The 23,741-nt window shown below is 42.7% G+C and overlaps 1 protein-coding gene across 2 annotated transcripts in view; it reads left to right on the top strand.

Annotated features, from left to right (window-relative positions):
• LOC131067012 (ribulose-1,5 bisphosphate carboxylase/oxygenase large subunit N-methyltransferase, chloroplastic) overlaps positions 1–23,741 on the top strand; it is a 177,749-nt gene that overhangs the window by 62,668 nt on the left and 91,340 nt on the right. For both annotated transcript variants that reach the window (XR_009111760.2, XM_058001931.2), the window contains exons 6-7: positions 12,517–12,588; positions 12,731–12,811. Coding sequence is in view for 1 of the 2 variants with exons in the window: in XM_058001931.2 (XP_057857914.1) it covers positions 12,517–12,588; positions 12,731–12,811 (153 nt within the window). In the remaining variant the exon portion in view is untranslated. The remainder of the gene's footprint in view (positions 1–12,516; positions 12,589–12,730; positions 12,812–23,741) is intronic.

The following is a 23,741-nucleotide window of genomic DNA, read 5'->3' as shown; positions in this document are numbered from 1 at the left end:
ACCGCATGATTGGAGGTGCTAGTGCTATTGTTGACTGTATAGGGAGGTTGTATGGCCGGGGTGCCATCGGGGACATTACAGTGCCTTAAAAAAAAACAAAAAAAAAACGACGGCGGCCAGATTTAAAATGATTTGCTGGAGTCTGGAGCCTAGACACTGAAAATATTGGAGTGTAGAAGAAGGGTTTTGACATCATAAAATATCATAGAAATGATGCGCGCCATGGACTTTCGTGGGGTTTTGAAGGGGTAAATATTGTGGTGTAGAAGAAGGGTTTTGACATCATAAAATATCACAGAAATGATGCGCTGCCCCTCGACCCCGCTGGGGCGCTGCCCCAGACCCCACGAGGGGCGCTGCCCCCTCGACCCCGCTGGGGGTGTTGCCCCCAGACCCCCAGTTTATTTTGAGCTACAGAAGACCAAGGGAAGTGTTGTGCCCGCAGCTAAGCATTGGCAGGGAAGCCATAAGCCGTAGAGGGAGACGGATTTGGAGGTTGGGAACAAACAGAGTTTGAGGGAAGGCATTGCAGGTCCGCACAGTTGTATGACACCAGGGAGTTATTCAGTTCAGTTTTTAGCCTTTGGGGAGTGTGATGGAGGATTTGAGGTGTCTCCTAGCATTTGTGCCAGCGGATTGTGGCCACCTCCAGGCATGACTGGTACGCTTTGAGGAACTCGGAGTATGTCTCGGTTGGACGTGAGGTTGCCTTGGTGGATGCACAGAGGGCTCGGGAGGAGCTGACCACCAAGTTGGAGGCAATAGTCGCATGAGACTTAGTTCAACGTACCCAGGAGTTGGATGCCGGGAGAGCAGCACGGGTGGCCATCGAGGACAAATTGGCTAGGGAGATAGTATCAATTGAGTAGCAATTGGTGGAAGCTGAGACTGAAAAACGTGTTTTGTAGACAAGTTTGGGTTAGGCACAGGAGGACTGTGATGGCAAAGGAAGCAATATTGGTGAAATCCGCACTTGAGCATCGGATGGTAGCAGAAAAGGGTTTTCAGGCGAGGACGCAGCAAGTGTATAAGATCCGGGCCCGACTGGCGTCAGTAGTTCCTGCCGTTCATCTCTATTTTGTATTAAGTCGTCGGAGTCGACTTCTTTTCTTTGGGGGGATGATGTTGACGGGAATAATCATTATGTTATGTTGTTATATTATGTTTATGTTGTTGTCGGTAATAATGGGTTATGGCGGTCAGTTAGTTAGCCGACGGGTAGGTAGTTGGAGTCACAATGGTTGTGTCATACCCCTTCGGGTATTATATATTTTGTACCTTTTCTTCGAAGTATGATCATGTTAGTCGTGTCAGATGTAATGTTATAAGCACTTATTGTACATGGACTGTTGAATTAATATAGAGACTGGTTATTTAATGTATTTCCGTTATGTTCTGTGCATTTACTTTCTGCATTTAACCGTTTACCCGAGAGGGCAAACACCCCCCGCCTAGTGTTCTTGCTATCGCTGTCTGATCATGCCCCTACACTTTCCCTGTGGGTACGGATTCACCCACTTCTTCTGATGGAACTATCTCTGTCCTCCCTTCCTTGGTCCTTGATGGCAGCCTCATTACTACCAGCGGTCTCTGCTCCCCGAAGGCCGGGATGGATGCAATGCCACTCGTAGGCGGACTCAAATGCGCGGAGGCGGTCAACATGGGTGTGGCGAACAAGACTTGGGGTGGGGGTGTGGATGCTGGTATGACCTCCACTAAGCTCGCCTCACTATCTCTGTCTGAATCACTCAAGGCTTCTGAGGTCTCTTCTCGCCCGCTGTCAAAGTCGTCAGACTCGGAAACATCTTGCCTTCGCCTTTTCTGCGCTGCCGTAGGTGTCAGCCCTACATCCAAATGTTGCCAATAGAAGATGGGTGGCTCACCTGGTGCCAGACCACCTACCGGTTTAATGTCTACTTCGTCCTCCGGTAGCTAGGAATGCATGGCCTCCAGGAACAACCCTATGGCATAGTGCGGCATGTAGAAGGTGCGGTGATGTAGAGTCATGAACTCATACATCCTGTCAGCAAGTACTGTAGCCTAGTCGTACTGCACCCCATTCATAAGTCTATTCATCAAAATAATCTGGGGTAGGGCTATATCCGATGCACCACTGGACCCTGTAAGTCTACTCTTCACGACATCCATGATGCAGTGCCAAGGCCCTTCTGCTACAAATGACTTTTTCATTCCCCTATTCTTTGTGGCGTTGGTCACAGAGGCAAGTTCAGCCTGTGTAAGGTTGCGGGAAACCCTCTTCACCTAGTGTTCCTTCATGTCCTTATTCATTTTCTTGGCGTAGACCATGCCGAGGGCTTCGCACCCCGTGGTACTGTAGTTCTTTTCAGCCTTGGAGAGCAACCTGCTTGCAAAATAAATCGGGTGGTCCAACCCGTGTCCCCCTATCTGAGCTAGTGTAGCCCCGATGGCATAATTTGAAGCATCCACGTGAACGTGGAATTCCTTATCCCAGTTCGGGTATGCGAGTATGGGTGCTCCCATCAATCTCGTTTTCAGCTCTTCAAATGCGTCGCTCTGTGGCTTTGTCTAGATGTATGGCTCCCCTTTCTGTGTCAATCTATCCAACGGGTGGGACTTGATGAACCTCCTGTAGTACCCTACATGACCAAAGAAAGACTTTACCCCGGTGACGTCTGGAGGAGCTTCCATTTCTACTATGACCCGAATCTTGTCAGGGTCCGTTTTCAATCTTTCTTTGTACACAATGTGTCCAAGCAATCTTCCCTGTGGTAGCATGAATCTACATTTTTCGAATTAAGGGCCAACCGTGCCCTTCGACATCTCTCCAGGCACTCCCCGAGGGCCTTTAGATGGATGTCCTACCCGCTGTAAATAGACCAATCGTCCAAGAAAGCTTTGAAGTTCCCTACCGACATCTTGTCGAAGATGTGCAAGATGATGCGCTGAAAGGTCACGGGTGCATTACATAGGCCGAAGGGCATTCGGTTGTATGCATACACACCGTCCTCCACCACGAAGGTCGTTTTCAACTTATCTTCCTCCGCGATGGATATATGGTTGTACCCAGAGAACCCATCCATGAAGGAGTATATTTCATGTCCAGCCACTCCCTCGAGGATGCTGTCGGTGAAGGGTATGGGAAACGGGTCTTTAATAGTGACAACGTTCAGACATCGAAAGTCTACACAGATCCGGATCTGATTGGCCTCTTTCTTGAGGGAAATCACAATGGGAGACACCCATTCGCTTGTCTGCACCTGGAAGATTATGCCCGCTTCCAACATTCGCTCAATTTCGTCATTCACTCGTGCACCATAATTTTTGTTCATACGGTAAGGCCGCTTCCTTACTGGTTGGGCTCCCGGTACCAATGTTATTTGGTGTACACATAGCTCTAGGGGCACGCTCTCCAGGTCCTTGTAAGTTCATGCAAAAACATCCTTGTACTTTAGGAAAATTTTGAAGGCCGCGGCTTTAAACACTGGGTTCCAGTCATCTTCGACCAGGATGACCTTGGGATCACTTGCCTTTCCCAGATTTGTCTCCTTCAACTTGTCTTCTTGGTATTTAATAGGTGTGCCTTTCGGGAACTGCTGTGTGGGAGTGTCATTCACATAGGCCTCCCCTTCCTTGTATTCCCCATATTCGGGAGGGAATGTATCTGGTTTTTCCTCGATACTCAATACATTGCACGAGGGTGTAAACAACTCATAATCTTCCATTTGCCAATGGAAGAGGCTATTCATGGAGTCCCCGTCATCCCTCGAGTATGCTTCCAACTCTAATACCCCTTCGTCACTGGGCTCCATTCCGCATCGGTCTTCATCCCCAACCAATTGGTCTCCTTCAGATTCGGACTTGGAGGAGAATGCCAACTCCTCACTCACCATCTGCGTACGGAGATTGATCACGTACTTCCTCCCCACGCTTTCCAGGGAGAGCGTATTCCGCTCCCAATTATGGTTTGCCTTTACCGCAATTAGCCACCCACGTCCCAGAATGGCATCGTACCCTTTCCACTTTAGTGGAATCACTACAAAATCCAACACGAATGGCTGCGTGCCGATCATCACCCGCTGGCCCATGAGGGTACCCAGGGGTTTAATCCCGTGTTGATCTGCCCCTAGTAGATTGAACGTGGGGGGCCACAATGTAGGCTTTCCCAATTTTTTCCATGTCTCTTCTGGGAGCACATTTACTCCTGACCCTCCGTCCACAATGGTGTTCGTCAAGGTAGTCCCCAGGATGCCCATTTCTACCACCGCAGGGTGGCGTCCATTGTTGACTACTAGCAACATAGGGTCGATTGTGGGGCTTATGACCTCCTTCGTTTTAGCTTGTGTGGGTATGGATTTCAAGATAACCGTTTTCAACTGTGGTATGGTTTCAAGGAGGTCTTGAACCTTCACGGGTACCTCCATTTGCAATATTTGTCGTACGATTCTCTCTTCTCCCTTCGTCCATGACGGGCTTGTGGCCTCGTGGCTACTTTGTCCTTGTGCGGCCATTTCCTTTGTGATCTCCACCCTTGCTTCCCGCATTCTCTCAGTCTCCGTGCAAGGGTCTGGGTATGTGGCCTTTTTGGCCTGTGCCCTTGTGATTGCCAACACTTCTGCCTGTGTGGGCTCGATGTTCAAAAGGTTTACTCTTGGCTTTGGGCAATTTGCATCCTCATGGTCACCTGGCCCACACCATTGGCAGAGGTGCTGAGGGGTGGCTTCCTTCGTGCAATCCCGGGCGAAGTGCCCCCACTGATTGCAGGCCCTACATTGGATCATTGGTCGGCCCTTGGCGTCATATTGGATACGACTTCGGGTATTGTTATTGTTGTTGTTATTCCTTCTGCCGCCGCGTTTGTTGTCCCGATAACCTCCGGATGATGCTGTTGTGTTGGTTTGTTGGGCCATACCCGCTGGTGCAGATGTTGTGGCCTGCTCAGTGAACAACACTTGTGTATTTCGGGTCTTCATATTGTATGGGCACTCCTTGATGGAGTGTCCCATTACTTGGCAAATTTCGCAAAAAGCCTTCTTCGGGCATGTACCCTTCGTATGTCCTTCCTCCTTGCACTCTGTGCACCACATGTCTCCTTCGGTCCGGCTAGTAGAGCCTTTCATTGCTTTAAATTCCCTCATCATACACTCCATGCCCCTCTGCAGGGCCGTCACTTTCTTTTTCGACTCCTTGTTACCACTCTCATTAGAGGAAGAGTCATTTTCCTCGGAGGACTTCCCCTTTTTCTTGGACGTTTTGTATTTACTTTCTAAGTCCATAGCCTTATTGTATGCATCATCGTATGATGAAGGAGGGACTATCTTCATTTTCTTCTTCAAACTAGGTTTAAGGCCTTCTACGAACCACCTCTTCTTGAGTCCGTCGGTCGGCTGACTCTCCATTTTCCCAATTAGCTCCTTTAGGTGCCTTCCGTAGGCACGAACTGATTCCTTTTGTCCTTGTTTCGTACTGTATATCTCTGCCACTATTTCATTATCATCCCGGAGTAGGCGGAACTCCTTCTCGAAGGCTTTCCGCAGCGTGTCCCATGTGGCCACTGTAGTTTTATCAATATCTGAGTACCAGTCGATGGCAACTCCCCGTAATGTCGCTGGCAATTGCCTTGTCCATTCGTCCTGGTCTGTGACACCATTGGCCGTCAATATGGTTTTGCAGGTTCTGCAGTGCCTTACGGGATCCTCCTTCCCGTCACCGGTGAACTTCGGCAGCTTGTGCCTATTGGCCATTGATGGGGGTCGTGTCCCTAGAGGTGGTTGTTTCTGTCATGCACCCGCACCACTCCCCCCCATGTCGGTGGTGTTTCCTATTTGAGTGATTGGGGGTACGGTGTTTTGTATCCGCGTGCTTGGTGTGCCTAGGCTTAGGGAGAGGATGGAGCAAATACCTGTTGTGCTTTGCACAACACACCCCATCTTTGTAGGGGACCCCCATTGGTTTTTGCAGTCTACCTGAAGTCGCTTAGTTGAGAAGGCGTTTAAAACCATTCGAAGCCCTAGTCGTCACATTCAAAGTCGAGAGTCATGTAAAATTTGCCCATTTCGGCAAAAATGCTCGAGTTAGCTAGGTCGTGCATTTTCTTCATAGAGACCAAAGTTCACCTTCCATATCCATTGTAAACTCGAGAAAATCCTGAAGTGAAATCGCGACTTTCATTTCCTCATGAAAATGCCAGATTAGGGCCTAAGTAAACCCGACGTCGCAGTTATTTGAAATCGCGACTTTCATTTCCCCATGAAAATGCTGGATTAGGGCCTAAGTAAACTCGACGTCGCAGTTATTTGAAATCGTGCGATTTCATTAAAATCCCGAGTTTGCAAACCGAAAAGAAAGTCGCGCGATTTCACACAAAAACAAATTGTGAAGTTTGCAAATAGGGCAAACTCGCGCGATTTGCAGTGAAAGTGCCGAAGTTTGCGAAAACAAAGAAAATCGAACATTTTTAAAGAAAGATCCGAATGTGAATAAAAAATCGTGCGTTTTCATCTATATTTGCGAATTCATAAGATGCCAAGGAGAGCATGAATGAAACTCGACAGTTTTAATAGTTTTTCGAGAAATAAAGTTCGTTCCTTTTTCCTTGAAAGAGCCGAGTTTGGTGATAGGTGATATTTGCATCTAGAAAGACAAAAGTTTGACCAAATGGAATCAACAAAATCGCTCAATTAATCCCAAATAGCCGAGTTTTGTTAGGGGCAGCCTTTTTATTCATTTTGAGAGAAACAAATTCGTTCATTTTGGGACAAAAACCTGAATTTCACTTAAGGGGGGCACTTTAAATCAAAACAATAAAATTGCACAAAACTTAGAAAATTCGCGAGTTTTATAATAGGCTAGTAAGGCGTTTAAAGCTAAAGGATAAAATCGCACAATTAGCCTCAAATAGCCGAACTTAAAAGGGGAGTTTAAAGTGAAATCTCACATATCAACTGAAAGTCACACTTTTTTTATGGAATGTTCGAGTTTCATCTCAAGTCAAAAGGGGTCACTGAAGTTCACTCATTTAGAGCAAAATGGCCGAATTTCATGTCAAGTAAGGAGGACGTTTAAAACTAAGAGCAAAATCATACATTTTAAATCTTGAAACCCTAATTTTGCAAAGGAGTTTTTATATTGTTTTAAAGCAAACATCTTTCATCTTCGCTGAAACAAGCCCAACATCGCCTTAGAAATTTTTTTGTTTGTTAAATTAATTTACTTAATTTTTCAAAATGATTGATTTAGGTCAAAATTTATTGTTTGCAGGTCAACGACGTCATTGAAAGAGCCGGGTGTCAACTTGAAGTGCAAAGTGAAGACTTGATCGTGATCGACGTTGAGAGGCAAAAATGCAAAGCGCAAGATTAAAATGAGCAACGCTTGGAAGCGCTGCCAATAAAGAACGTGTCGCAGAGCGCAAGGTCGAAATGATGAAATATGGAGAAACGCGCCACCACTGAGCGATAGGTTGAAGACCCAGCAAGACTGAAGATAAAGAACACTCAGAATGCTACAAAGTATGCATTCTCATAAATACACAGCTGGAATTAATTCCAGAAAATCAATTGCAAAATTGAATTGTTTTAATGTAAAGAGCTGCTTGTTGGCCCCACCTAATGTATTTAAAATGAGGGGACATAGGTCAGTTATTTCCAAATACTGGATTGACTTGAATTGATGCCAAATAGTTGTAGGTAGTTGAGAAAGTGGTTGGGAGGACAACTGAGTAACTAGGCATGGGTTAAAGCTGCCAAGTTCTAGAAGGTAGATTAGGGCCCTTGGATGCAGTCAATCCTGGCCTCTGGTTCAATTTGTAAAATCTATAAAAGGCAGGATGCCTCTCATTGTAAAGGGTTAGATTGTAGGGAGTAGACATATAGTTAGTTAGATTTTTAGGAGTTAAAAGTATTTAGCAATTAGCAGATTAAAAAATAGAATAGAGCTGTTGAAGAAATTGTTGTAATGGCAGCTGAAGCATATATATGAACAATGAAATATGGTGTTTGTTGTCTTTGTTTTCTTCTGTTTGCATGGTTTCCCTTCAGTTTGTTAGTTAGAGTTCAATGATTTTAATGGCGAATTGTGGGGGGTATTTGATGCATTTCAGGTTTATACCATTGGGGACTTGCTGATTGTAGGCCACTGTGCATGGTTAGTCTAAATCCAAAATTGTGCTTAGTTCCATTGTAGATATTTGTTTTAGGTTGTGTCGAAATTGGGTGCCTAGATGAATCCCCATAGTCTGAAAATCCATTTATCCTTTGGAGCTTGCTCCGTTCTTGTCGAGTTGTGAGGGTGTCTCTGGCGAAACAAGAACTGGTTTATCGAAATCTATCTACCCGCTGCATTAGCTGTTATCATCACTGTCCTTAGGATTCCTAAACCTTTCCTTTTGTTTTTATTTCCTAGTCAAAGAATCGTAGCATTGTTAGATGCAGACTAACTTGTTGCAAACGTAAAGCCCCTTGTGTTACCAACAAAACACATCAAACTGTTGAGCTATCCCGCAGTCATGACCTGACGATTGGAACCTTGAGGTTGTCCCCATTGATCAATTAAAACAGCATTAGGGATTCCTTATTCAAGAGAGGATAGAACACTCAGCCAGAACATTCTATTTTGCATTGACCAAAGAGAGTTGGTTATCCAACTTTAGCCACGTCAACAATACCCAAAACCAACAGGGATGATACATAGAGACTTATGAATTAAACACACCTACAAACACACTGAAAACCAGCAACCTGCAACTCACACGCTTCACACCAAAAATCAGAAAACATCAAACTTAAACTCCTCAATGAACACCATCTATTCTCTTGAGTGAAGAATAGTCTCACAGTCTCAACTAGTTGCTATCTTTCAAGCGAGAAGCTAAGCATTCAACTAGGAGGTAAGCATTCCTCAAAGCATTCAATCGAAATTCCGGCAACACTTTGTTGCAATATTCATGGATAGTCTCAAATGAAGGCCAAGGCCCTTATTTATAACTTCTTCTCCAAATCGAACTTCTTTTCCCTCCAATATGGGATTAAACAACATTCAAATTTCCCTTAATTTGCATTTCATTTCACTTCATTTCATTACCTCACCAAATCGCCCAAGTAATAAAATATTTTGTTTAGCAACAAATGTATTTTCTCCCTTTAGTGGTTGCTACTTTTGATGAACATTAGGCTTTATGAAATATCATTGATTTTGTCACAAAATTAAATTGCATTTTGGCTCCCCACTATGAAGGTAAAATATTTCCCCTAATAGATAGGATAAAAATATTATTCCTCCTCTCCAAGTCATCCAAGTCTAAATAAAACAAATATAAGCCTTAACCATTAAAATATACCTTCTTCAATTAGTGACAACTGCCAATGTTGAGCTGAGGCCAAACTACTGAACTGTATTGCTAAAAATAGCCATCTGAGCTGGAACACAGGAACCTGCCAAAAATAGTATTTACTATAAATAGAATACTGCTAAAAATAGTAAGTGTTTCTAAAATGATTTTAACCACATTCTGAGCAACCATCACAACTTACTAAAAATATTAAGTTCGGAAAAAGTCTTCAGATTGATTTGCATGTTATACCATCGCGAAGCTCTCAGAAAACCCAGAGAAATAAGCTGCCTTCGCCTCCACTTACTAAAAATAGTAAGTTTGACAAACTTCGCCGCTTGCTATGCATGTATCATCATTGCAAAGCTTTCCGAAAACCCAGAAAAAATCCAGAACCAAAACTGACAAACTCCAACATGCAAGCCATTGAAAATGTTGAAACATCCTCTCAGAGGTAGGAAACCCTAATTTCTGCTTCCGACTAGCCTACAGGTCTCCGGAATAGGCTAATGGTCAACAAAGCTGATTACTTGTAATGCCGCCTTCTCAGTAAGGAGTAATCAGTGGTCCATTGGCCTTTTTCGGAGACCCGTAGGCTAATTGGAATGAGGAATTAGGGTTTCCTATTTTTGTGGAGCTTTGCGTGATCCAGATGATGCTAATTTGGAAGGGCTTTTGCAATTCCGATTGAGGATTTCTTCTAGGTTTTTCGAGAGCTTCACGATTGTATAACATGTATTTTGTTTCCGGAGTGATTTTTGAACTTACTATATTTATTTAGTTGGTGGCAACTGACTGGATTTTGAGGTTTTTCTTGGTTTTCCAAGCTCTCTCACAGGGTTCGACGAGCATGTCTTTCGAAGATGTTTTCATGACTTACTATTTGTAGTAAGTGTCAGTTCAGGCAGTACTATTTTTGGCAGTCTTGAGAAAAGCTCCAATCCAGTTTAGATTAGTGTTTTCTGCACTTCAGTACACATGGTTGATTTGGTAGCAATCAGTGGTTGATTTATAATTGCTAATTAAATATTATTATTTTATTCTAAAGTTTGATATTTAATTAGTTCACTGAATATTTTTGGAGGTATGACTTAGGAAGGAAAAATTATATCATTTATCCTAAGTCACATTTTATTTCCTAAGTCAAGTGGGCGCCCAAATGAGTCATTTTACACTTTATAGCATTTTCTCAAGTTCGAACTTGTGTTCCTTGGTAAAGTTCGACTAGGGAGGCCTGAAAAGGGGATGCCATGTCTTGAGGGGGACATGTAATGAAATGAATTTCAAGTGAGTTTGCGCCATTTGCATTTGAATTTCAGATGGAGAAATCTATAAATACAAGGTATGGGCTCCTCATTTGGGCATCTTGAAGAAATCATATCGTTATGCTATCGAAATGGAGAGTGAACTTGAGCTTTGGAGTTGTGGCTCCCCAGTTTCGCCAGTTTTGTACTTGAGACATAGTACCTAGCCGAGTGGAGGAATGTTGGTGAAGTTTTCAGTGTGCATTTTCAGATTTTTTAGTGTGGTGTGGTTTTTCAGTGTTGCTGGTTTGGTGTGGCTGAAGTGGAGATTTGATCATATTTCCTTGCTTGTGCGACCCATCATTCTGGGTATTGGCTCGTTGGAAGCATATCGGGAAGACGATCATTCTCCTGTTTTGGCGTGTGTTTTGGTGTTCAATTTGATTTTTGGTTGCAAGTCGATTTTCTGCTGCGGGCTGTACCATTTCTTGTTTGCCTCGGGTTGCCTGCCGGTAGCTGGTGGTGTTCGCAGTGTAGGTTTGAGGTTCTTGTTGCATCGCCTCAGTCTTAGCTTTCATTTGCTTCTGTTCTTGTGTCATTCTGTGAAGTTTTAGGCGAGTTATGAGCATAATAGTGAATTTTGGTAGTGGTTGTTTTTTGCGTGTTATGCGTACATCAGATTGCTTTTTCAGTTTAGTGATCAATGGTGTGTTATTTCTCTATGGGTGTGTTTGAGTTTGCTAATTGTGTTAAGCTTGGAGGTATTCATCAGTATTGGACAATATAATCTCTCTATTCTATGCTCTGTATCTCTTTATTGTAAGGCTGGGTAGTAGTACTAACAACCATTTCTGGATTGTAAAGCAAACCTCCGTTGAAAAGTGGAAGAGGCTGGTTTGCCGCCTACATTTGTCTCTGTAATACTGTCCTCCCGCTGCACAAGCGGTAAAGTGATTGTAATTTCCATTCATGTCCTCCCGTTGCATAAGTGGTAGAGTTGATTTGTAATTTCTTTGTATTGTCCTCTCGCTGCATAAGCGGTTGAGTTGAGTTTGTTTAGTAACAAGTTCTTCCGCTGAAATATTGCGGTAGAGTGATTTGTGCTTGGCCGTGTTCTTGTTTACTTGGCTGGTTTACTGCCAAGTTTCCTTGTTTTACCCGCTGGGAAGTGGAAGTGGCTGGCTTGCCGCCCATTATTGTAATAAGCATTTTCAAAAGTTTGCATCTAACGATCCCCTACCACCATATGCTATCACCCTCCCAGCTTGGGCTCTCGGTGATCAAAAGGTGTAGGGTTCCTTTCAGCTGGTTTAGATTTGATTATTCTAACCCTAACAGGTGTTGGTGCGCTTGTAAAACTATTAAAAAATTGAAAAAAATTGTTGGGGATATTACATTACTACTGAGAAGGGGACATTACACTTTATTGTGTTATCTTGTCCATCTATTATTGGACTGTTGGCTAATCCTTACTACTGATCCTCATAAAATTGTTGGCCACATGTCATAAGCATCACTGCTACTAGTCACAATAATGTAGGCCTGCAACTCATGCCTCCCTCTATGAGATTATTGGCTAATTGTTTATTTATATCTGTACCATCCCTCTTGGAATGATGACCATATTTCATTCAGTCATGTTAACATCCATATGGCAGTAGGATTGTTTCAACTTTCAAGCATGTCCCTCTAAATTGGAATGTTAGCTCATCAATTACTGCACCTTCCATGAGCCTGCTATCTATTCAATCATGCATTGTTGAGGATTTTCTTAGTAGGAATTTACATGGCCCTTGAAATTAGTCATCCTCATATTATACCAATTTCTTTGTAGTAGGTACATTAAAGTTTCACATACTTAAATTTGACATATTTTCTGTATAATTTTATTTGATTCGAGAAAGACAATAATTTTACCAAATCTTCTAGTAAGTGCATAAGATCATCATGTTTGTGGTCATGCAGGTTCGTTTACCATCTATGAACAATCAAATTGCTTTAATTCCATGGGCAGACATGCTTAACCATAGCTCAGAGGTATATTGATCTTGGTTGTTATCTGATTTCTTTCAATTAAGAATTCAAACCGTATACAAGGAAGTATGCTGATTCTAATGTGTTTTACCTTTTTATTTGCAGTAGGAAATTCTTATGAGATCTTATTGGTTTCATTCTTCAGGTAGACACATATTTGGACTTTGATGTATTATCGAAGGGGATTGTTTTTGCTGCTGACAAAGCATATCAACCAAGGGAACAAGTTAGTAACAGGATTAGATTCACCTTTTGCAACAATAAAATCATGCGGTGTAAAATTTATGAAGAAAACATTTTAACAAGAATATAAACTCAATCTGTTCATGCGACGAGAAATCCTAAATTAAAAGCAATATTAGTTAAAATAATTCTAATTCCGAAGCTCTTTTTCCAAATACATAAATGATTATATGCCAAGTTACACAAAACTTGGAAATAAGCACAGCTTCCAAAATGAAATGCTCTCAGGAATGCAGCACTCAAATTCTCTTGGAAATGTGAAAACACCATGTTAACCAATTTTGAAAAACTAAAAAAATATTAGAATTTGCAAAATATATGCATATGCCAACAAATGACACTCCAGACTTTAAGCTTTGATTGGTTCAATAGATCAGAACAACAATGCTACTCCATTGAAGTACAGATTTTTGTGAATGACATTTACATCATATACTGCTACTGAATTTTCAGTTAGCGTCAACTTTGTACAAACCATTACATAAGGCCTGGCTAGTATATCACCCTAAAAAAATGAAATGCATAGGAATGACATCAGCACAGGAGTAATTTAACATGGTATAAAATGTTTATTGCAAGTATGGCTATTTTTTGTGGGGTGCATTCAGGAACTTTTTGTTTGTGGTAGGGGAGGATGCATCATTCTGGGAGCTTTCCCATATGAGGAGGAAGCAATACCAGGCTGAGATTCCCATTTATTCTGGAAATCACGTCACTGATTTCTATTCTTCCAACCATGGAAGTTTGTATTGAGGTTTGAACATCGACCATCATTATGACAATCATTCCATTTTACAGCTAAATCATGACCCCCTCGACTTGCAAGTGAAGTGAGTTAACCATGGTAGCAAAAATATTCCTTGGGATTAACTGAGCAGACAAAAAGATAAAATGTTTTCTAATCAATTGGAAAAATTCAGGAATTAATAAATACTGTAAATTCTTTAAAAATAGAGAAAAACACTACATTTAATATCGTGCCCAAAAATTTGCTTTGAGACTAAGTGTAAAACATAAAATATAGATTTTGTTTTATAATTTTGAGGTTGTTGATTATAATCCTCATGTCATGTTGGTGTTTTAATTTGTCTGTTGCTAGACAATTCAAACATGAACAGTAAGTATGGTGGAATCATTCTTTAAATAATATGGGCAAGCTCCTTAACTAAATCTAGATTAACAAAATTTGTAGGTATGCAGATTATACAAGATTTTGTGGGGTGTTCTGCATTAAATGTAAATATCTGATTGACTATGTTTTTGTAATATCCTCAATCAGAAACGTTAGGAAAAGATGCAATGCATATTTTTCTTACTATAAAAGATTCAATATAAATAATGAAAACAAGCTAAAGCCTAATTTATTCTAGATCTCAAAATTTAATAATAGAGAATTAATTTAGAAATCCTAGCAATCAGATTTGATGTTAGATAAGACCATTAAATGATAATAATAATAGATGAAGAACAATTATTGAAGTCTTAACTGAATGAACAACAATTAATGAAGCCCTAGACACCCTCAAAATTAATGTATAATAATAGATCGAATTTATAATAGCATTAATGCTGACAACTTAATAATCAGCAATTTAGCAATTATGAAAACATTTTTTAGATCAGAAATGGATGCAAAATGACAAGAACTCGCTTGCAATATTGATGTTTCCACTTACAAGTTGCCATACAACTGTACAACCTGCATAAACCCTGAAAAGAAATGTTTGAAATGCTGATTGTATGATCTGCAATGATTGGCATAGGGTTGAAGGAGGCTATACAAGAGTCCCAACTGATAGTAGTTGTAGGCTGATACTGGTAGGAAGCAGCCTGGAAACATGTAGAAAATGTGGTGCAAGTTTGTTATGAGGTCTGATATTCTAATGTTGCAAATATCTCTACTTGAATGCTAGTATCAATGAGCCATGTAAGTCAAGCAAGCACATCCTCAATCTGTGGATTTGAAAAATAAAGAATGCAATGCAAAATATGATTGATTAGAAGTGTATGTAAAATGTACATAGAGAACTTGCATAAATAGGCAAGGAAGGGTAGGTAGCAAGGTAGAACACAACAACTGACTACCCTTCCAAAGGTGAAACACATGTATGCTTATTTGACAAGTGTGTGAACTGTACATGTACTCGGTGCGTTCAATGATGGGGACACATGTCTCAACCACATGGTGAGACCAAAGCATAAAAAACCCTAAGTAAACTTAATCTAAGTGTTGAATAGGTCGATCCTAAAAAGGTGATATCCTAACTAGACGTGTAAAAACACTATTTACACTAACACACCCCCTGAAGTGCAACTTTGGGAGTAATGTGAAAGATACCCAGTACCAAATTTGCAATCTAATAATGAGCTGATAACAGTAATATCATAACCATAGATATGTAACTATTGATATCATCAATCAATTACTCACACAGATATATTGAACAGAATATTAATCTATTTATCAGTCCAGAATACTCTCAAAACATCAATGGAAATAATCAGCTCCAAAATGGTCAAATTTATTTATGCTCAATTCATGGGTACAGCAGAAATCCATATTGTGGTCTGCTTCAAGTAACTTGCTACTATTGCCTGATTAGCAATCTCTCTCTTGCTTGTGTAATCGGATTTGCCTCTTTTATGCAATGGTCCACTCCTAATAGTCCACACTTGATGTTATTCAGTTCCACAATGCCAGTGAACTGGTCCTACCACTTATTGCAGTTGTCTTTATGTCTGATGAAGTCCGCCTCCGTTACCACTCAATAATCTCGAAAACCTCTAACACAGAATAAAATACCAAGTATCTATCCTCTCTTGAACAGTATGCTAAATGATGTGATCAAGTAAAGGCTACCCCAAGGTTTCTTTAGTTAGGTCTTGACGTGCAAATGGATTGTCTCAGTAAAATGATGTGATATGCTGGTATCACAAAGGGACTTATGCTTCTACAAAACAGCTAGAACTTGGAAACTAACTTTACTTCTACCAAACAAAGATCAAAGGGAAAGGGATAGAGAATCTAATCTAATTTATACCTAAGGACAATGATGATAATGGATAATGCTTTAGATAGACAAATTCCTTATGGAACTACTCTCTACTTGACTAGAGTTAGCTCACAACGCCATGGAAAGAGTGCAATCTTCCAAGGTAGTGAAATATTTTCATATTGCAAACATTCATTCAAATACCCTACTGGATCAATTGAAATGAACCATTCGCAATTGAACTATTAACAATTATGAGGTTTAGACTAACCATGCAAAGCAACTTGCAATCAACAAATCACCAATGGTTGAACCAAGGAATTTATCAAATATCTTCACATATCACCATCATAACTAATGAACTTCAACTAAATTTGAGAAGTAGAAAGAAACCATGCACAATGTAGAAACAAGACACAAAGATCCACCTTATCTTCAGAAACTTATGTATTAATTTCAACATAGTCTTGGCAACAATTTCTTCTCCTCCTTCTACTCTACTCTATTTTGCTCTACTACTTCCTAATTATCTTCTATTAAACCTTACAAATGAAAAGGCCGAGCCTTTTATAGACTTTGAATTACAAATAAAGGACCTAGATTGATTTGAAATCAATGGCCAAGATTTGGACAATAAAACCCTAATTGGGGTTAGTTACAACTTACAACTAACACCTCATTGACCAATGAGAAAATTACATTGCTTTCAATACACGTCCCTTTAGGTGAGGGACCAATAAGAAACAAGGTTATGTATATTCAATAATATTTGATGTAGTGCCACATGTCAGTTGTATAGGGAGTTGAGCTGGCTGTTTCTCCCAAAAGATGCATTTGTTCAGGAAACCTATAGTGTCCTAGTTAGGGATCTCATAGGAGGCTGTTAAGCTGTGTCATGAACCCCGAGGGGATATGCTGGACACTTACGAACAATCTCCCCCTCAGTGTTACCCGAGGGGATTCGAACCTACGACCCCACTCTGTTACTACTTATAGGGAGTTGAGCTGGCTGTTTCTCCCAAAAGATGCATCTTTGTAGGAAATTGATGCCATCCTAGTTAAGGATCTCACTGGAGTTTGTTAAGCCATGTCACAAATCCCGAGGGGATATGCTGGACACTTACCAACAATTTGGTCTTCTTGGAATGAAATAGGTTCAATGCACTTCGACATGTTGACATGGCATCACCGGATTGGTTGATGATTATTGGGCGCCACCTCAGTGTAGATATCTCTTGATACTCAACATCTGTGATACCGGTTCTCCCCTTTTTTGCCTGGGTCCTGGTCCTGGTCCGTGCCCGGTCCTGGTCCTGGTCCGGTTCGCCCTGGGTTCCCCCCGGGTCCTGCCCAGGCGGCTGGGTTCCCTGTGGGTCCTGCATGGCAGGACCCACAGGGAACCCAGCCGCCTGGGCAGGACCCGGGGGGGACCCAGGGCGAACCCAGGAGGACCCGGGTGAACCCAAGCCCGTGGGTTCCCAAAAACGGGGCCCACGGGTTAGAAAGCATTTAAAAACAATAAAAAAACAATATTTTTAATCTTCTAAATACATCTAAACCCTAATCCGCCCCTCTATAATGCATTTCATGCATCAAAACATGCATTCAACCTATTCTACTTGCATTTTTGAAGATTTTTTCTCTACAATCAGGGTTCTTAGTTTTTGTATTTTCACATTTTGAAACTTGAAACTTGAATATTATCTTTTTTGCAAATTATGAATATGATATTACATTTATGATTTATGATATATCAATATCAGAATATTTATTGGCATTGGCAATTATGGATTTATGATTTATTGATTTATGATTTATCTGTTATCATCTATGTATCATTGTATGGGAAAGTTACATTGTATGTTTGATGTTTCATATTTGTATGTTTGAACTGTGAACATATATAATTTTGATGTTTGAAGTTTGAACATATATATATATATATTAAAAAAAATTAAAATATATATATATATGTACGGACGAACCCGTACCCGTACCCAAATTTTTTTTTTTTTTGCCGAATCCGCGAACCCGTACCCGAATCCGAACCCGAATCCGAACCGGAACCGGTAACTTAGCTCAACATCATCACCTTGATTGATTGTGATGGTTCATATTCCCAAATTGCATCATCTTGATCAAGTTTCTAACTTTGATTAACTTTTCTGAAACTATCTTCTTTCCTTGATCACATTTCGTCTTCACATCTTCATGTTTGGGAATTTTCCTTCTTGTGATACATTTCCACTTTCAACCTTGGAATCTTTCGCCTTGAATGTTCTTGACCTTGATTCTTTGATGTAGAACTTCCCATGTTGCAATTATTCTATTCATGATGTAATGACTTTCTTCCTTCATGCTGATGAAGTAGTATTCTTCTCGTTTTGCTTTGGAATGAACCCTTGATGCTATTCAATCTTACAACTGCCCCTTCATTCCTCCTTGAAGTGTTTCTCTTTCTCATCATTATCCATTTTGATTTTGGATTTTCAAAGGAAATCCAAGGTTATTGCACAATCCTTCCTCTTAGAGTAATGCATTCCCTTGAGCCTTGAAGTGTGCTAAGTCTTGAGGAATTGGTACCTGCACCATCAAACTGAAGACAGGCATATCATTGCAACTCGAAGGAGTACTATATGTCCCGGGCATCAAGAGAAATCTAGTCTCCATATCAGCCCTAGAAGATAACGGATACAGAGTAACCTTCATGGAGAACAAGGTGTTGGCTTGGCCAAGAAATTCTTCCATCAAGAAAGCTAAAGTCATTGGTCAAAGACAAGGCTATTTGTATGAGCTGTGCACAGAGCCCAACCTAGCCCTAATTCATGAAGCAACAAATGCAAATGAGGTATGGCATAGAAGACTAGGCCACTTGAATTATAGAGCTTTATCATCTATGGGAAACCTTGTCACAGGTTTACCTAAGTTGCAGCAATATCATTCAGAGGCATGCAAGGGATGTGCCCTAGGTAAAAATATCAAGGGTGCCTTCCATAATAGTACTAGGAAGACAAGCAAAGTTTTAGAGTTAGTTCATTCTGATGTATGTGGACCAATGTCCGTTCCCTCCCCAGGAGGATGTTTGTATTATGTGATAGTTGTTGATGACTACTCTAGGAAAACTTGGATCTACTTTCTGAAGTGTAAAGAATCGGAAGAGATCCTTAGTAGGTTTAAAGAGTTTAAATCATTGACGGAGAACTACTCAGGAAATAAAATTAAAATCCTAAGGACTGATAATGGGGGGGAATACAGATTAGAATTATTTAAAGATTTTTGTAAAAACTCAGGGATTAAGAGGGAGCTAACAATACCTTATAATCCTCAACAAAATGGGGTAGCTGAGAGGAAAAATAGGACAATTGTAGAAGCTGCCAAAGCCATGATTCTTGATTAGAATCTAAATATCAATCTTTGGGCAGAAGCAACCAACATTGCTGTGTATATACAAAACAAATGTCCTCACTCACATCTTGAAGATAAAACTCCTGAAGAAGTATTTACCAAACTAAAGCCAGATATCAGCCACCTTAGGATAGTTGTTGACGGGAATAATCATTATGTTATGTTGTTATATTATGTTTATGTTGTCGTCGGTAATAATGAGTTATGGCGGTCAGTTAGTTAGCCGACGGGTAGGTAGTTGGAGTCGTGACGGTTGTGTCGCACCCCTTCGGCTGTCATATATTGTACCACCTCCGGGTGTTGGAGGACATGTAATGTTGACGACGGATATAATATGAACATCCTTTGACATTAATGGAAAGCTTATTCTGGTACTTCTTTTGTATTGGCATTGTGCATTACTGTTCGATTTTTGTATTCTTCCTGTTTACCCGGTGAGGTAAACATTTGGCGCCGTTGCCTAGACGAACTCGGAACGGAAGACACGGATGGCGCACAGACCCAATGGGCCTACCCGTTGCTGAAATAAACCCAAAAGTCGACGATACCCAAACAGAACTCTATGTAGGAGAAGACACCGCGACGAGAGAATTTTCAATTCTACTCCAAGTAGCCATTCAGACCTACGTTTGACGAGAGGCGGCGGAGGCAGAAGTCCCACCAAGTGCCGTTTGGACAGCGTTGGAAGTGAGTCCGGAGGTAAATCGGTTGATGAACCATCTCCCCCGATTGCTAGCACAAGCATCGTTGGCACAACAAGCTCGCCTGGAGGAGATTGCCCGGGAGGAGCGACGCCAAGAAATTTTGCAACAGTACGAGGAACGGGAAGCAGAACGAGATGGCGCCAGGTCAGGGGCATTTGAACCGTGAGCCATACGAGACGGAATAAAGAACACTTATTGTAATAATTATGTCATATTGTTGGCATAAACTTGTCTTCCACATTATGAATGAATAAAAGTGTTCTACTTTTTATGTCATTAAGTATATAGAAAGCTGTCTGGGAATTAATGCCCAATACACTGAATAAGGACAAAAATAAGCCACAATATATAGATGAACGTGCAGTAGCCCAACGTGCCTTGATCCTTGAACAGCAAGTGGAAAGGCGACAGAGGTATAAGCGAAGAGAGGAGGAACGCTCCGAAGGGGACGGTGAGGCCAGCGGCCACCCACGGAGTCGGGAGGAGTTACTTGCGGAAACCCGCCGTAGGATAGAGTGTACCAAAACTCAGTTGAGGGATTTGAGGGACTTGCCACACACACCAAAGGCTAGGAAAACTCCAAGGAGTGGGGAGGAGGCAGGAGAGGGAGAAGACACCGGGGCTGCCAGGAGTGTCGGAGGGACACCGGGGCACGGCGGTCAAGCACCCCTTATAGGATCTGACCCATCCGGAGTAGGACAACAGCCACCAGTAGTAAAAAGACAAGGCATGGCACAAAAACAAAAACTTCCAAAGTTCCATGGGGATGGGAAAGAAGACCCTGTCCGCCATTGTCGCACTTGTGAAACAATTTGGGGAGCGAATGGGGTTACCGATGAGGACGAGTGGGTAACACAGTTTCCTGCAACCCTGAGGGGCGTAGCCATCGACTGGTTTTCGGATACGGATAAGGCTAAAATTGGCACATGGCCAGACTTGAAAAAGGAATTTCAAGCAGAGTTTCATCTCCTAAGAGACGATAATGAGATCGTAGCCGAAATCTACGGCACGAAACAGAGAAAGGACGAGACTGTTCGAACCTACAGCCAGCGGCTCAAAGAGCTGCTAGGAAAGATGGAGAACTAGCTGGCAGACGGACTGAAAAAACGGTGGTTCGTGGAAGGTCTAAAGAAATCCCTTAGACGAAAAATGAAGATAGTACCTCCCTCTTCATATTCTGACGCCTATAACAGGGCAATGGATTTAGAAAGTGAACAGAAGACATCCAAGAAGAAGAAAAGTAAATCCTCGTCGGAGGATGATTCCTCTTCTGACAAAAGTGATAGCAGTGATGACGACTCTAATTGGAAGGTACGGGCTCTCCAGAAAGATATGGAGCGAATGATGAGAGAGATAAAGGCAACCAAAGGAAGCACAAGCAAAGGCGACGAAGGGGATTTATGGTGCACGGACTGCCGTACCGACGGACACACCAAGGGGTCTTGTCCGAAAAAAGCATTTTGTGATATTTGCCAGATTGCCTGACACCTTACCAAGGAGTGTCCGTACAATATGAGGACCTGTAACCAACAGGTTCTCTTTACAGAACCATCTGCGTCAGCCGGCACGTCCCAGCCTGCGAGCAACAACGCCTCGTCTGGCGGCTACCGAAACAACAGGCGAGGAAGAGGCAACAATAACAATAACGGAAGCCGTATCCAGTATGACGCCAAGGGCCGGCCAATTATCCAATGTAGGGCCTGTAATCAGTGGGGGCACTTCGCACGTGATTGCACGAAGGAAGCCACCCCTCAGCACCTCTGCCGTTGGTGTGGGCCAGGCGACCATGAGGACGCAAATTGCCCACAGGCAGGGGTTAATCTCCTCAACATTGAGAAGGCTGAGAAGACTGGTGAGAAAGAAGTATTGGCGATCACCCGTGCCCAGACGAAAAAAGCCACTTATCCCGACCCCCGTACGGAGAAGGAGCCATTACGGGAGGCAAAGGCCAATATTGAACGTGAGATGACGACCGAACGACGGGACAACGAGGTGGCGAGTACATCATTCCGTACGGAAGCGGAAAATAACATCATTGAGCAAATCTTGCAGATAGAGGTGCCGATAAAGGTAAAAGACCTTCTAGACTCTATGCCACAATTGAGGACTGCCATCCTCACCAATGTGCAAAGCACCGCATCGTCGAGTGCACCACAGGTAGGGGTTCCCGCCACCGCTACGAAGAGTACACCACAGGTGGAGGTTTCCGTCAGCCCTTCGACTGACCCGATGTTACTAGCCGTGAGCAGTGGTAGACACCCAGCTGTGGTAGAAATGCGTATCCGTGGGACCATTTTGAAGGACACCATTGTGGACAGAGGATCTGGGGTGAATGTACTACCAGAAGAAACATGGAAGCGGCTGGGGAAGCCCACCCTGTGGCCACCCACATTCAACCTGGTGGGAGCGGAGCAACACGGCATTAAGCCACTCGGCCTGTTGATGGCCCAGCAAGTGACAATTGGTACGCAACCATTCTTGTTAGATTTCGTGGTTATTCCCTCGAAGAAGAAAGGCTATGACGCCATCCTGGGGAGAGTGTGGTTGATCAACGCAAGGGTAAACCACAACTGGAAGAAAAATACACTTTCCATGGAGAAGGGAGGGCGAAAATATACCATTGACCTACACACCCAAAATGTCGGCGAAGAGCTCGCCTCTTCCGACTCGGAGGACTCTAATAAAGGGGAAGGGGGTCCCGATGAAAGCAAGGGCAAGAACGCGATGGAGCCGAACAGTGAAGGGGTGCTCGAATTGGAGGGATGTTCTGAAGATAAGGTATGCTCACTTAACGGGCTCTTCCACTGGCAAATGGGGGATTACGAAATGTTCCAAAGCTACAGGCTAGAAGTAGAGGAACCAGAGCAACCAACAAAGGTGTACCTGCCGGAATACAAAGAATATTGGAAGGGAGACGCCCCAAACCTTGGTGACGTAGATAATCCGAAGAGTGTTGGCAACAATTGGAACCTTGTGTGGAAGACCGCAGTCTTCAAAATATTTATTATTCTTCTTCTTCTTATGTACGGGAAGGAGACCATGGTCCCTATAGAATTTGTGGTTCCAGGTCTTCGGATGGCCATGGAAAATAAATTTGCCACCAATAGGTTCAAATTGAAACCCTACCACGAGAAGCGTGTAGGGGACCCCAGAGGCCGGAAGGACACCCGGGAGTCCAGAGGGGGACCCGAGGGGATGGAAGGGGACTCGAGAGGCCGGGTAGGCGACTCGCCAGGTATAGGACCAAAACAGGAGACTCTCGAGCGAGGAAAACCGAGAAGGATGAAGGGCAATCCCAGAGACATGGGACCTGAGCAGACGACTCTCTACGACATCTAAATTAGGAGATGAGGAAAAAAAACGTACGGTCGTATGACAGGTGACCGTACGGTCAAAAAAAATTTTTAAAAAAAAAAAAAGAAAAGAAAAAAGGAGAGAGAGGAAAATGGCCACCGTACGGTGGCACCACCGTGCGGTGGAATCACCACCGTGCGGTGAAAGCACCGACGGTGACACCACCGTGCGGTGGAACCACCGACATTGGCACCACCGTGCGGTGGGAGCCACCGAAGGCCGCGCAAGGATAACACGCCGCACACGGAGGATAGAAAGAAGACACCGCTGCGCAAAGATAAGATGCCGCACAACCCCGCGCAACAAGAAAGACACCGCACGCCGCACAGCCCGACCACCGCACAACACCGAACACCACCGCACAACAAGGGATAAAGGAGGAGGAAGACACACCGCACGGCCTGATCAACATGCACAGCAAGGGTTACGCACAGCAGCCGCAAAGGGAAAAAGAAAA

The sequence above is a fragment of the Cryptomeria japonica genome, chromosome 3, assembly GCF_030272615.1.
Source record: "Cryptomeria japonica chromosome 3, Sugi_1.0, whole genome shotgun sequence".
In the NCBI taxonomy this organism is placed as follows: Eukaryota; Viridiplantae; Streptophyta; class Pinopsida; order Cupressales; family Cupressaceae; genus Cryptomeria; species Cryptomeria japonica.
The sequence above is the reverse complement of the archived record's forward strand: the minus strand, read 5'-3'. Positions and strand labels throughout refer to the sequence as shown.